This window comes from Nerophis ophidion, linkage group LG16 (genome assembly GCF_033978795.1).
Source record: "Nerophis ophidion isolate RoL-2023_Sa linkage group LG16, RoL_Noph_v1.0, whole genome shotgun sequence".
Classification (NCBI taxonomy): domain Eukaryota; kingdom Metazoa; phylum Chordata; class Actinopteri; order Syngnathiformes; family Syngnathidae; genus Nerophis; species Nerophis ophidion.
This window is the reverse complement of record NC_084626.1, coordinates 3,718,856-3,733,431: the sequence shown is the minus strand read 5'-3', so window position 1 is coordinate 3,733,431 and position 14,576 is coordinate 3,718,856. Positions and strand designations below refer to the sequence as shown.

Below are 14,576 nucleotides of genomic sequence, written 5' to 3'. Positions count from 1 at the left end.
GGGACCGAAAGCAATGGATGTCGAGCGGGTCTAACATGATATTGTGAAAGTTCAATCCATAGTGGATTTAACATAACCGTGAGAGTCCAGTCCATAGTGGATCCAATATAGTAACGAGAGTCCCGTCCATAGTGGAGCCAGCAGGAAACCATCCCAAGCGGAGGCGAATCAGCAGCGCAGAGATGTCCCCAACCGAAACACAGGCGAGCGGTCCATCCTGGGTCCCGACTCTGGATGAGCAGTCCATCCTGGGTCCCAATTCTAGACAGCCAGTACTTCATCCTGTCACCCCCGCACCCCTTCCAAAAGGGAGAGGGGGGCAGAGGAGAAAAATAAAAGAAACGGCAGATCAACTGGTCTAAAAAGGGGGTCTATTTAAAGGCTAGAGTATACAAATGAGTTTTAAGGTGAGACTTAAATGCTTCTACTGAGGTGGCATCTCGAACTGTTACCAGGAGGGCATTCCAGAGTACTGGAGCCCGAATAGAAAACGCTCTATAGCCCGCAGACTTTTTTTGGGCTCTGGGAATCACTAATAAGCCCGAGTCCTTTGAAGGCAGATTTCTTGCCGGGACATATGGGACAATACAATCGGCAAGATAAGCTGGAGCTAGACCGTGTAGTATTTTATACGTAAGTAGTAAAACCTTAAAGTCACATCTTAAGTGCACAGGAAGCCAGTGCACGTGAGCCAGTATCGGTATATATGCATGTATATATGTATATAGAGGTATATACAGTATCGGCGTAATATGATCAAACTTTCTTGTTCTTGTCAAAAGTCTAGCAACCGCATTTTGTACCAACTGTAATCTTTTAATGCTGGACATGGGGAGACCCGAAAATAATATGTTACAGTAATCGAGGCGAGACGTAACAAACGCATGGATAATGATCTCAGCGTCGTTAGTGGACAAAATGGAGCGAATTTTAGCGATATTACGGAGATGAAAGAAGGCCGTTTTAGTAACGCTTTTAATGTGTGACTCAAACGAGAGAGTTGGGTCGAGGGTAATACCCAGATTCTTTACCGAGTCGCCTTGTTTAATTGTTTGGTTGTCAAATTTTAAAGTTGTACTATTAAATAGAGGTCGGTGTCTAGCAGGACCGATAATCAGCATTTTCGTTTTCTTGGCGTTGAGTTGCAAAAAGTTAGCGGACATCCGCTGTTTAATTTCATTAAGACACGCCTTGAGCTGACTTAATTAACTTGTTGCTCAGTTGCAAAATGTTTACTGTTAAATTGCAGTTTTTTTTTTACAGTAAAAAAACGAATGTTTATTTTACAGTAAAATTCTGGCAAATGAGCTGCTTTTTTTTTTTTTCCCACCTACTCAGTGGCCTAGTGGCTAGAGTGTCCGCCCTGAGATCGGTAGGTTTGTTAGTTCGAACCCTGGCCGAGTCATACCAAAGACTATAAAAATGGTAACCATTACCTCCCTGCTTGGCACTCAGCATCAAGGGGTTGGAATTGGGGGGCATTCAGCATCAAGGGGTATGAATTGGGGGTTAAATCACCAAAAATGATTCCCGAGTCATACCAAAGACTATAAAAATGATACCCATTACCTCCCTGCTTGGCACTCAGCATCAAGGGTTTGGAATTGGGGGTTAAATCACCAAAAAATGATTCCCGGGCGCGGCCACCACTGCTGCTCACTGCTCCCCTCACCTCCCAGGGGGTGAACATGGGGATCGGTCAAATGCAGAGGACAAATTTCTCCACACTTAGTTTGTACGTGACAATCATAGGTATTTTAACTTTATTTACCATAAAAACTGCAGTACTGTTTTTCCATTTACAGTAAAATGCAATAAGTTTTGAGGTGAAATTATTGCAACTTGCCTTATTTTTTTTAATAAATCTCTTAATAAAATGTCTAATAAGCGTTTCCACTGTTAGAAGCGGCCCTCTGAGGGCAACTATAACTACGATGTGGCCCTTAAACTCTAAAGGCCTTAGTGGCCACAAGCCTTGACAGCACCTTTTTACTCTTATTTCCAAAACTGTGAACCCTACTGAATTGGGGTCTTATGGCCACTTATGTGGACACGAATACTGCCATCTGGTGGTGTTAGAAGAGTATAACATACAATGGAATTTGGGGAAAAAAAGTGTAAAAATAAAAATGTGCGTGTCACTACATGTGACGTTTGTGTACTTATGGACTAAGTACATCATATAAAAAGATGATTCTTAATTTTTATTGTAATTAGGGTCCAATAAGCCCAAATAGCAAAGAGAAATAAAATAAAAAAAAGCATGTAAACAAACAGCTTGGGCCTTAAGAGGTCGATGAATGGCTTACATTTCAGGGGAAATCCAGTAAAACAACAAGCGCTCCCTGTCGTCTGTCCATCCTCCCAGGGTGTCCGTCTTCTTCGAGGAGGTTGCGTCGCAGACTGGAATTCCTGTCCCATACCAGCAGCTCCTCTACTTGGGCTATGAACTCCCGCTAGAGGGCAGCATGAAAGTGGTCAACCTCCCAAACACCACACACGAGCGACCGCTCATACTGGTCAGTCACCGGCCGGAAACCAACAGCGGCCTGCCCTTCGGGGAACGTAAGATGCCTCTTTTGTAACACACATGACACTTTTTACAGGATATACAAACCCCGTTTCCATATGGGTTGGGAAATTGTGTTAGATGTAAATATAAACAGAATACAATGATTTGCAAATCCTTTTCAACCCATATTCAATAGAATGCACTACAGAGACAATATATTTGATGTTCTTAATTTTTTTTTGCAAATAATAATTAACTTAGAATTTCATGTCTGCAACACGTGCCAAAGTAGTTGGGAAAGGGCATGTTCACCACTGTGTTACATCACCTTTTCTTTTAACAACACTCAATAAACGTTTGGAAACTGAGGAAACTAATTGTTGAAGCTTTAAAAGTGGAATTCTTTCCCATTCTTGTTTTATGTAGAGCTTCAGTCGTTCAACAGTCCGGGGTCTCCTCTGTCGTATTTTACGCTTCATAATGCGCCACACATTTTTGATTTTTGACAGGTCTGGACTGCAGGCGGGCCAGGAAAGTACCTGCACTCTTTTTACGAAGCCACGCTGTTGTAACACGTGCTGAATGTGGCTTGGCGTTGTCTTGCTGAAATAAGCAGGGGCGTCCATGAAAAAGACAGCGCTTAAATGGCAGCATATGTTGTTCCAAAACCTGTATGTACCTTTCAGCATTAATGGTGCCTTCACAGATGTGCTAGTTACCCATGCCTTGGGCACGAATGCACCTCCATACCATCACAGATGCTGGCTTTTGAACTTTGCGTCGATAACAGTCTGGATGGTTCGCTTCCCCTTTGGTCCGGATGACACGATGTCGAATATTTCCAAAAACAATTTGAAATGTGGACTTGTCAGACCACAGAACACTTTTCCACTTTGCATCAGTCCATCTTAGATGATCTCGGGCCCAGAGAAGCCGGCGGCGTTTCCGGATGTTGTTGATAAATGGCTTTCGCTTTGCATAGTAGAGCTTTAACTTGCAGTTACAGATGTAGCGACAAACTGTATTTAGTGACAGTGGTTTTCTGAAGTGTTCCTGAGCCCATGTGGTAATATCCTTTAGAGATTGATGTCGGTTTTTGATACAGTGCCGTTTGAGGGATCGAAGGTCACGGTCATTCAATGTTGGTTTCCGGCCATACCGCTTACGTGGAGTGATTTCTCCAGATTCTCTGAACCTTTTGATGATATTATGGACCGTAAATGTTGAAATCCCTAAATTTCTTGCAATTGCACTTTGAGAAACGTTGTTCTTAAACTGTTTGACTATTTGCTCACGCAGTTGTGGACAAAGGGGTGTACCTCGCCCCATCCTTTCTTGTGAAAGACTGAGCATTTTTTAGGAAGCTGTTTTTATACCCAATCATGGCACCCACCTGTTCCCAATTAGCCTGCACACCTGCGGGATGTTCCAAATAAGTGTTTGATGAGCATTCCTCAACTTTATCAGTATGTATTGCCACCTTTCCCAACTTCTTTGTCACTTGTTGCTGGCTTAAATTCTAAAGTTAGTGATTATTTGCAAAAAAAACATTTTTTTATCAGTTTGAATATCAAATATGTTGTCTTTGTAGCATATTCAACTGAATATGGGTTGAAAAGGATTTGCAAATCATTGTATTTTGTTTATATTCACATCTAACACAATTTCCCAACTCATATGGAGACAGGGTTTGTATATATAATGAGACATGTGTGCTTTGTGTTTTAATATTTGGTAGCTTTTTTGTTTTTGTAGCAGAGACTCCAACCGTTCCTCCCAAGTTTGACGTCAAGGCAGACTACAACTTCTCCAAGGTGCTGTACATTTCTGTTGGAAAATCCCTGGGTTCCAACGGAGCACATCACAACCTGTCCCACTTTGCTGAAACCGCAGGTCTTAGTGGGCGTGGTCCACCAGTACCTGAGGATAGTACAGCTGCTGCACTCACACCGAGAGCTGCTGCTGGAAGGATATTACTGCTACATGTAAGGATCACTCCGAAATCTTCAAGTTCACTCACTGCTTTCGCTTATTATTCGATCGTGAAAGAAGCAGGAAGTAGTAATAGATTGTATTAGATAATAGTAGTATTAGATAATCTACTTGTAGCTAATGTCATATTTTATTATGGGGGGGCGGAGCTAAATTTCAGCTTTATGTAGTGAAGTGAATTATATTTATATAGCGCTTTTCTCTAGTGACTCAAAGCGCTTTACATGGTGAAACCCAATATCTAAGTTACATTTAAACCAGTGTGGGTGTCACTGGGAGCAGGTGAGTAAAGTGCCTTGCCCAAGGACACAACGGCAGTGACTAGAATGGCGGAAGCGGGAATCAAACCTGCAACCCTCAAGTTGCTGGCACGGCCACTCTACCAACCCAGCTATGTGCATCCGGAAAGTATTCACAGTGCTTCACTTTTTACACATTTTTTTCGCATAACCAACTTTTTTCAGTCATTGCAAATTGCCAGTTTTTTATCCGTCAGACACACTTTAAAAATAATCCCGAACCATAGACATGGTGTAGTTAGTCAGTCACCGAGCTTGCTCACTTGTTATCCATGGCTACAGCACCGGCAACAACACACTCTTGTTGTTGTTATGCTGCGCTCGCTGATGAGGTCATCAAGCGTCGCCAGTAAACCTCTCATGCTGCAGTCGTCAACTCCTGTATTGTGTGTGGTCGAGGGGAGGGGCTGCTGACCGGAAGACGCAACTGCTCTGTACTGCTCACTACGTCCGTGTTTTACCGGGTATGTCCGGCTCCGTACAGCGGCGTTTTAAAAAGTCATTAGTTTTACTTTTCGAAACCGATACTTTCCGATATTACATTTTAAGCATCTCTAGACCATTGTGATTATTGGGTATTCTGGTAGAATTTTGAGGACAACAATGGATTAATTCAATTTTGGAATGAGGCTGTAAAATAGCAAATTTTGTAAACAGGCGCTTTGAATACTTTCTGGATGCACTGGAAAGGCCAAGTCTTATTTATTCCAGGTAGGGCTGGGCGATATATCGAATATTATCGATATATCGCAGGTTTGTCTCTGTGCGATACAGAAAATGACTATATCGTGATATTCGAGTAGACATTCTCACGCAGTTGCTTTTAGCTGCGGGCATTACACTGCAGGCTCTTCCCACTCTTTCTTGTCTCTCCTTCTCACAGAGGCATAAACCAAGCGCACCTTCTTACATACGGTAGCAGCATGAGTAACATAAGCTGTGATGCTACCGGAGTGGTGCGAGTGGTAATACGACAGAAAGAAAGTGAGAATCTGGTAACAAATGAAGGAATAATTAATTCCTAAGAAAAAAATGCACGGGGTCCATTGTCTGGCGGTGGTTTGGCTTCAATCGGGAATATGTCGAACAAGTATGCAGCAAAAGCGTTGTTACAAAAGTAGCATTACTGCTAAAATGTAGCATCATTTGAAAAGTTACCCGCTAGAGCATGGGTGTCAAACTCTGGCCCGCCGTGGAATTTAATTTGGCCCTTGAGGCAATATCAATTTAGCATTAGAGCTGGCCCGCCGGTGTTATACAGCGTCGGTGCCGCTGTAACACAGCATTCACCGCTAATACTCATACTTGCAAACTCTCCTAATTTTCCCGATAGACTCCCGAAGTTCAGTGCCCCTCCTGAAAATCTCCCGGGGCAACCATTGTACCGAATTTCTACCGATTTCCACCTGGACAACTATATTGGGGGCGTGCATTTAAGGCCCTGCCTTTAGCGTTCTCTACAACCTGTCGTCACGTCCGCTTTTCCTCCATACTAACAATGTTTCACATAATATTTGTGACTTTAACACACACACACACACACACACACACACACACACACACACACACACACACACACACACACACACACACACACACACACACACACACACACACACACGCACAAGTGAATGCAAGGCATACTTGGTCAACAGCCATACAGGTCACACTGAGGGTGGCCGTATAAACAACTTTAGCACTGTTACAAATATGCGCCACACTGTGAACCCACACCAAACAAGAATGACAAACACATTTCAGGTGAACATCCGCACGGTAACACAACAGTACAAATACCCAGAAACCCTTGCAGCACTAACTCCTACGGGAAACTTCCAGCAAACCGACCAATAATTAACGTTTTTTTCATGCATTTTCTCTTGCTACTTCAAGGCTTGAATGTTTGGTTCATTCATTATTGTTATTTTATTTTCAAATTTATTATTAGCCTGTGGAAAAAATTTGATATTTACCTCAGAAGATTGCAAATTGAAAAAAAGACATAAAATGTTTATTTAAATTTTATTTGATATGCCATTGTTATTCTTTTAATTATTATTATTATTATTTGGAACTGGATTTTGCATGTCACTGAAGTTATAGAAGCCTTGCTTGTTCAATATTTAATGCAAAACTTGTTTGGGTCCCTATTAAAAGGTTAATTTGTTCATTCTTGGCCCGCGGCTTTGTTCCGTTTAAAATTTTGGCCCACTCTGTATTTGAGTTTGACACCTCTGCGCTAGAGAATGAAGTGTGCTTGAAACTCTGCATGTCAACATCTCTATTACGACTTGGAAAATGAGAGGACCCAGATGCAGAGAGGAAGTTTCCAAAAATAACAGCTTTTATTTTGAAATAACTTTTTAACCTCGGGTAAAAAAGTATTTCACAAAAATATATATAACGTACGGAAAATAAATCCGAGAATAAACACTTAACTCAAAAATCACTCCAAAAAATAAGGAGGAATACTACTTTAAGAAAATAACCTAACAAAAATAGAATATCAAGAAGAATTAACAAAAAGCGCTCCAATAGGACGAAAAATGTACTAATAATATATACAAATACAATATCTATGAATAAAAAAAAAATCACTCAATCAATGAGGAAATAAAACGAAATTTGGAATAACAAAAAACTCACCAATTACAGGTGCTGTTCATATTATTAGAATATCATGAACAAGTTGATTTATTTCAGTAATTATATTCAGAACGTGAAACTTACATATTATATCAATTCATTGCACACATAGTGATATATTTGAAATGTTTATTTCTTTAAATGTTGATGATTAGTACTGACAATTACTGAAAATCCCAATTCAGTATCTCAGAAACTTAGAATATTAGTGACGACTATTACCAAAAAATATTTTTAGAAATGTGGGCCAACTGAAAAGTACGAACATGGAAAGTTTCAGCATGTACGGCAATCAATACTTAGTTGCAGCTCCTTTTGCCTGAATTGCTGCAGCAATACGGCGTGGCATGGAGTCCACCAGTCTGTTGCACTCCTCAGGTGTTATGAGAGCCCAGGTTGCTTTGATAATGGCCTTCAGCTCTTCAGCATTGTTGGGTCTGGCATCTCGCATCTTCCGCTTCACAATACCCCATAGGTTTTCTCTGGGGTTAAGGTCAGGTGAGTTTGCAGGCCAGTCAAGAACAGGGATACCATGGTCCTTAAACCAGGTACTGGTAGATTTGGCAGTGTGCAGGTGCCAAGTCATGTTGGAAAAGGAAATCTTCACCTCATAAAATTGGTCCGCGGCAGGCAGCATAAAGTGTTCTAAAACTTCCTGGTTGACTGCTGCATTGACCCTAGACCTCAGGAAACACAGTGGACCAACACCAGCAGATAACATGGCACCCCAGACCATTACCGATTGTGGAAATTTGACACTGGACTTCAGGCAACGTGGATTCTGTGCCTCTCCTGTCTTCCTCCAGACTCTGGGACCTTGATTTCCAAAGGAGATACACAATTTACTTTCATTGAAAACATAACTTTGGACCACTCAGCAGCAGTCCAGTCCTTTTTGTCTGGAGCCCAGGCGAGACGCTTTTGACGTTGTCTCTTATTCAAGAGTGGCTTTACACAAGGAATGCGACAGCTGAAGCCCATATCTTGCATACGTCAGTGCATGGTGGTTCTTGAAGCACTGACTCCAGCTGCAGTCCAGTCTTTGTGGATCTCCCCCACATTTTTGAATCGGTTTTGTTTGACAATCCTCTCCAGGGTGCGGTTATCCCTCTTGCTTGTACACTTTTTCTACCACATCTTTGTCTTCCCTTCGCCTCTCTATTAATGTGCTTGGACACAGAGCTCTGGGAACATCCAACCCCTTTGGCAATGACCTTTTGTGTCTTGCCCTCCTTTAAAGTATCAATGGTCATCTTTTGGACAGTTGTCAAGTCAGCAGTCTTCCCATGATTGTGTGTCATACAGAATCAAAACGAGAGACCATTTAAAGGCTTTCCCAGGTGTTTTGAGTTAGTTAGCTAAATAGAGTGTGGCACCAGGTGTCTTCAATAGCTGACCTTTTCACCATATTCTAATTTTCTGAGATGTTGAATTTAGGGTTTTCATTGGTTGTCAGCTATAATCATCTCCTTTTTGGCAAAAAACACTTGAAATGTATCAGTCTGTTTGGAATTAATGTATTCATTCTACAAGTTTGACTTTCTAAATGGAATTAATGAAATACATCAACTTTTTCATGATATTCTAATAATATGACCAGCACCTGTAGGTCGACAAAGGAAAACTAAGGACGCTTGAAGGAGGAAAAAGTAAACTCAAAATTTCAGCAAAAAAAATAACTATTATGATCAAAAATTAAGGAGAACAAGAAAAAACAGGAGCAAGGCAAGGAGGGAATCAAGGACATGGACTTGGACATGAACATGGACGCTAGAAGGCACGATAGACGAGACTATCTGGCAAAGGACAAACGGAGAAGTGAGCTTAAATAGGATGTGGGAGTGATGGGAACAGGTGGAAACAATCAGGAATCAAGGATGACGTCAGACTGGTGACACAAGAGGAAGGACCCGTGATCTGAAACAAGAGGGTAGCTTTTCAAAATAAAATACATAGATCACAAGACAGAAAAACAAACAAGACTGGCGACCATTTTAGAGATCAAAACCGTATAAAAAAAAATAGTCAACAACAAAAGGAGATAACGTCCACAGGAACCCTACCACATAGCAAAGGACATACACTATTTGATATTCTAAAAAAAAATGCAGTTTAAAAAAAAAAAAACTATTGTTTTGCCATTCTGTACAAAAAGTGTACTTTAAAGTAGTTTTGATATGTCATCTTAGTGACATCATGCACAAAAGTGCACTCATAGATCGTTTTAAAAATGTCTCTGAGAATCTTGCACTTTCTGTTTTGGAAATGACATGAATGTTTGTGCCACTGCTTAAAGGGGAACATTATCACAATTTCAAAAGGGTTAAAAACAATAAAAATCAGTTCCCAGTGGCTTCGTATTTTTTGAAGTTTTTTTCAAAATTTTACCGTTCTCGGAATATCCCTAAATAAAGCTTTAAAGTGCCTTATTTTCGGCTCTCTGCGAAGACACCGGCCATTTCCCTGTGACGTCATACAGTGCTGCCAATGTAAACAAACAAAAGAATACCACAGCAAGATATAGCGACATTAGCTCGGATTCAAACTCGGATTTCAGCGACTTAAGCGATTCAACAGATTACGCATGTATTGAAAACAGATGGTTGGAGTATGAAAATATTGAAGAAGAAACTGAAGCTATTGAGCGAATAGCTATTGACGCTATTCATAGCCATAGCATGGCCGAATAGCTGCGTTATGATCGCCGGTAAAATGTGCGGACCAAACGATCAGGACTTTCGCATCTTTGACACTGGAGCAACTTAATCCGTCGACTGGTAAGGGTTTTTTTCGCATTAAATGTGGGTGGAAGGAAACGTAATATAGTTGCAAACGCATCTGCAGGTTATCCATACATCTCTGTGCCATGTCTGCTTTAGCACTGCCGGTAAATAGCATGTTAGCATCGATTAGCGTAGCATGTTAGCATCGATTAGCTGGCAGTCAACATCAACAAAACTCACCTTTGTGAATTCGTTGACTTAATCGTTGCAAATGCATCTGCAGGTTATCCATACATCTCTGTGCCATGTCTGCCTTAGCATCGCCGGTCAAATGTGCAGACACTTTGGCACATTCAATGGGGGTCTGGCGGCAGACACTTTCGCATCTTCGGGCCAGTGGTGCAACTTGAATCCCTCCCTGTTAGTGTTGTTACACCCTCCGACAACACACCGTCGAGGCAGGATGTCTCCAAGGTTCCAAAAAATAGTCAAAAAAACGGAAAATAACAGAGCCGAGACCCGGTGTTTGTAATGTGTTGAAAATGAAAATGGTGGGTGTGTTACCTCGGCGACGTCACATTCTGACGTCATCGCCTCCAGCGAGATAAACAGAAAGCCGTTTAATTCGCCAAAATTCACCCATTTAGAGTTCGAAAATCTGTTAAAAAAATAGATGGTCTTTTTTCTGCACCATCAAGGTATATATTGACGCTTACATAGATCTGGTGATAATGTTCCCCTTTAATAACTGTTTAATAAATACAGTTTTGGTAAATTCACTTAGTTGTGATTTCCCTCTCTGCATGAAAGTTTAAAGATAGCATATATTAATGCAGAATGTAGACACATAGAATCATCATCCTGCTGTGATTATATGCATTAAGTGTTCATTCAAGGCTAAGGCAAAATATGTATCGCGACTTGGCCTAAAAATATCGAGATATTATAAAAGGCCATATGGCCCGGCCCTAATTCCAAGCATATTTGTTGTATTCCTAAAAAATTGCAATAACTTGACTGTGTTCAGGATGAAGTTGCGGGCCGAGTGCGGTGAAGCAATGCATAATATCTCCAAGATCAGCATTAGACTGAAGTCCTGCCTCAGTGTACAACACAGGACAACCGCACTGTGAGTCAAGTTGCTTACATAAAAATAAAGAAATATAAGAGATAAATATTCGTCCAAAACTTATGTTTTTTTCTGTCATGTTTGTGTCCAAAGAGGTGACGGCACCTTGGCAAAGCTGGATGCAGCGGATAAGAATGACAGACTGCAGCAGGTAAGTGGCGCCAGCAAGCTTAGCCTCGCATTAACTTCTCCAGTGGGACATTCCGTGTACCTGAAATTGGATTACTGGAAACGTGCAGACTCTTCCCTCCAGATTCCTCGGACCACCAATGTGAGACAGGACAGGCGTGGCCGTTTTGAGATTCTGTTTATTATTCAATAAACCTCAGCTTGCTCTGGTTGCTTTTCAGCAACTCTCGTGTCTCGTGACGGTCGCTTTCTTCCAGTCGCTTTTCAGCCTTCCTCATCTCCGTCTCCGTCTTCCTCGCGTGCTCGTCAACAATCAACCACTCCCTCCCCTCAACTCCAACTTCTCCAGTCCCGTCTTTCTCGGCCGCTGCCCGTTTAGACAGGTGATTAGCAAAACGCGCTCAGGTGGGCCATCTGCGCACCTTTTGCCACTCTGCAGGTCCGCAGGCCACGCCTCCTACCAGACCTCCACCGCCAGACGCAGGCCGGGACGCCATCCGGCCGCACCACTCCCCCCACCCCTCTTTGAGGCGGCGGGAAAGGAAGTGGCCCACGGTTGACTGTGCCCCCGGTCTTTTCTTATTTTTTTCCCCTTTTCTTCATCCCTCCTTTGTTCTTCTCTATCTTCTTATCTTCTTCTTCATGTTCTTCTTTGTCTTCTTTTTTTTCTTGTTCTTTTTCTTCTCCTATTTCGTCTGCTTGTTTTTCTTCTGCTTTTTCTCCTTTATCTTCTTTGTCTTCTTCATCTTATTTGTCTTCTACTTTTTCTTCCTCTTTTTCTTCTATTTCCTCTACTTCTTGTTCTTCTTTTTCTCCTATTCCATCATATTTTCTTTCTTCTTATTCTTCTTCTATTTCATCTTCTTTTTCAATGGGGTCCATTTTCAGCACCCCCCCCCCCCCCCCCCCCCCCCCCCCCCCCCCCCCCCGCCCCCCCCGCCGCCTGGTCTTCGTCTTTGTCCTCTTAGCGTTACTAAAATGGCCTTCTTTCATCTCCGTAATATCGCTAAAATTCGCTCCATTCTGTCCACTAAAGACGCTGAGATCATTATCCATGCGTTTGTTACGTCTCGCCTCGACTACTGTAACGTATTATTTTCGGGTCTCCCCATGTCTAGCATTAAAAGATGACAGTTGGTACAAAATGCGGCTGCTAGACTTTTGACAAGAACAAGAAAGTTTGATCACATTACGCCTGTACTGGCTCACCTGCACTGGCTTCCTGTGCACTTAAGATGTGACTTTAAGGTTTTACTACTTACGTATAAAATACTACACGGTCTAGCTCCAGTCTATCTTGCCGATTGTATTGTACAATATGTCCCGGCAAGAAATCTGCGTTCAAAGGACTCCGGCTTATTAGTGATTCCCAAAGCCCAAAAAAAAGTCTGCGGGCTATAGAGCTTTTTCATTTCGGGCTCCAGTACTCTGGAATGCCCTCTCGGTAAAAGTTTGAGATGCCACCACAGTAGAAGCATTTAAGTCTCACCTTAAAACTCATTTGTATACTCTAGCCTTTAAATAGACTCCCTTTTTAGACCAGTTGATCTGCCGTTTCTTTTCTTTTTCTCCTATGTCCCACTCTCCCTTGTGGAGGGGGTCCGGTCCGATCCGGTGGCCATGTACTGCTTGCCTGTGTATCGGCTGGGGACATCTCTGCGCTGCTGATCCGCCTCCGCTTGGGATGGTTTCCTGCTGGCTCCGCTGTGAACGGGACTCTCGCTGCTGTGTTGGATCCGCTTTGGACTGGACTCTCGCGACTGTGTTGGATCCATTATGGATTGAACTTTCACAGTATCATGTTAGACCCGCTCGACATCCATTGCTTTCCTCCTCTCCAAGGTTCTCATAGTCATCATTGTCACCGACGTCCCACTGGATCATTATTGTCACCGATGTCCCACTGGGTGTGAGTTTTCCTTGTCCTTATGTGGGCCCTACCGAGGATGTCGTAGTGGTTTGTGCAGCCCTTTGAGACACTAGTGATTTAGAGCTATATAAGTAATCATTGATTGATTGATTGATTCTTTTTCTTCTTCTATTTCGTGTACTTATTTTTCTTCTTCTTTTTCTCCTTTACCTTTATTTTCTTCTTTGTCTTCTTCTTTTTCTTCTATTTTGTCTACTTCTTGCCCTGCGATGAGGTGGCGACTTGTTCAGGGTGTACCCCGCCTTCTGCCCGATTGTAGCTGAGATAGGCACCGCCGCCACCCGAAGGGAATAAGCGGTAGAAAATGAATGGATGGATGGATGGATGTCTACTTCTTCTTTTTTTCTTTCTTCTTTTTATTCTTCTTGTTCTTCTTTTTCTTCTTTTATTCCGTATTCTTCTCTTTCTTCTTATTCTTTTTCTTCTTCTATTTCGTCAACTTATTTTTATTCTTTTTTTCTCCTTCATCTTTATCTTCTTCTTTGTCTTCTTTTTCTTCTTCTTTGTCTTCTTCTTTTTCTTCTATTTTGTCTACTTCTTCTTTTTTGTCCTTATTTTTCTTCTTGTTGTTCTTCTTCCTGTTCTTCTTCTTCTTCTATTTCGTCTTCTTTTTCAATGGGGGGGCCATTCATTACCATGAATTGATTTACGTGGACCCCGACTTAAACAAGTTGAAAACCTATTGAAGTGTTACCATTTAGTGGTCAATTGTACAGAATATGTACTTTACCGTGCAATCTACTAATACAAGTTTCAATCAATCAATCAAAGCATCCCCCCCAGTCCACCTGGTCCACCAACACCTTTAGGAGCCGACACTGTTGGCGGGACTCCTCGAGCCGTTGGCGGCTGTTCGCTGCCATCCTGGCGAGCGCGCCTACGAGAGCCCACAGGGGGTCGTCTTCCCCCGTCTCCGGTGGTCCAGACCCACATTGGGTGCCAACTGTAGAAGGACTCTTCTCTCTGGGTTCCTCGGACCACCAATATGAGACATGAAAGGCGTGGCAGTTTTGAGATTCTGTTTATTTTTCAATAAACCTCAGCTTGCTCTGCTTGCTTTTCAGCAGCTCTCGCCTCTCGTGACGGTCTCTTTCTTCGAGGTCCGCAGGCCACGCCTCCTCACACAAAACATACGAGTAAACGTAAACGCCATTTGCTTTTATGGACCCTGCAGGTCAACGAGCACCTGCCCATGTACGCCGCGGGCATCCAGGAG

The 14,576-nt window shown here is 42.3% G+C and overlaps 1 protein-coding gene across 1 annotated transcript in view; it reads left to right on the top strand.

Annotated features, from left to right (window-relative positions):
* ikbke (inhibitor of nuclear factor kappa B kinase subunit epsilon) overlaps positions 1-14,576 on the top strand; it is an 80,247-nt gene that overhangs the window by 39,147 nt on the left and 26,524 nt on the right. The window contains 4 exon segments of the mRNA XM_061922602.1: positions 624-633; positions 9,337-9,361; positions 11,427-11,452; positions 14,535-14,576. The exon segment at positions 14,535-14,576 is cut by the window's right edge and continues 71 nt beyond it. Of these exon segments, the coding sequence (XP_061778586.1) occupies positions 624-633; positions 9,337-9,361; positions 11,427-11,452; positions 14,535-14,576 (103 nt within the window).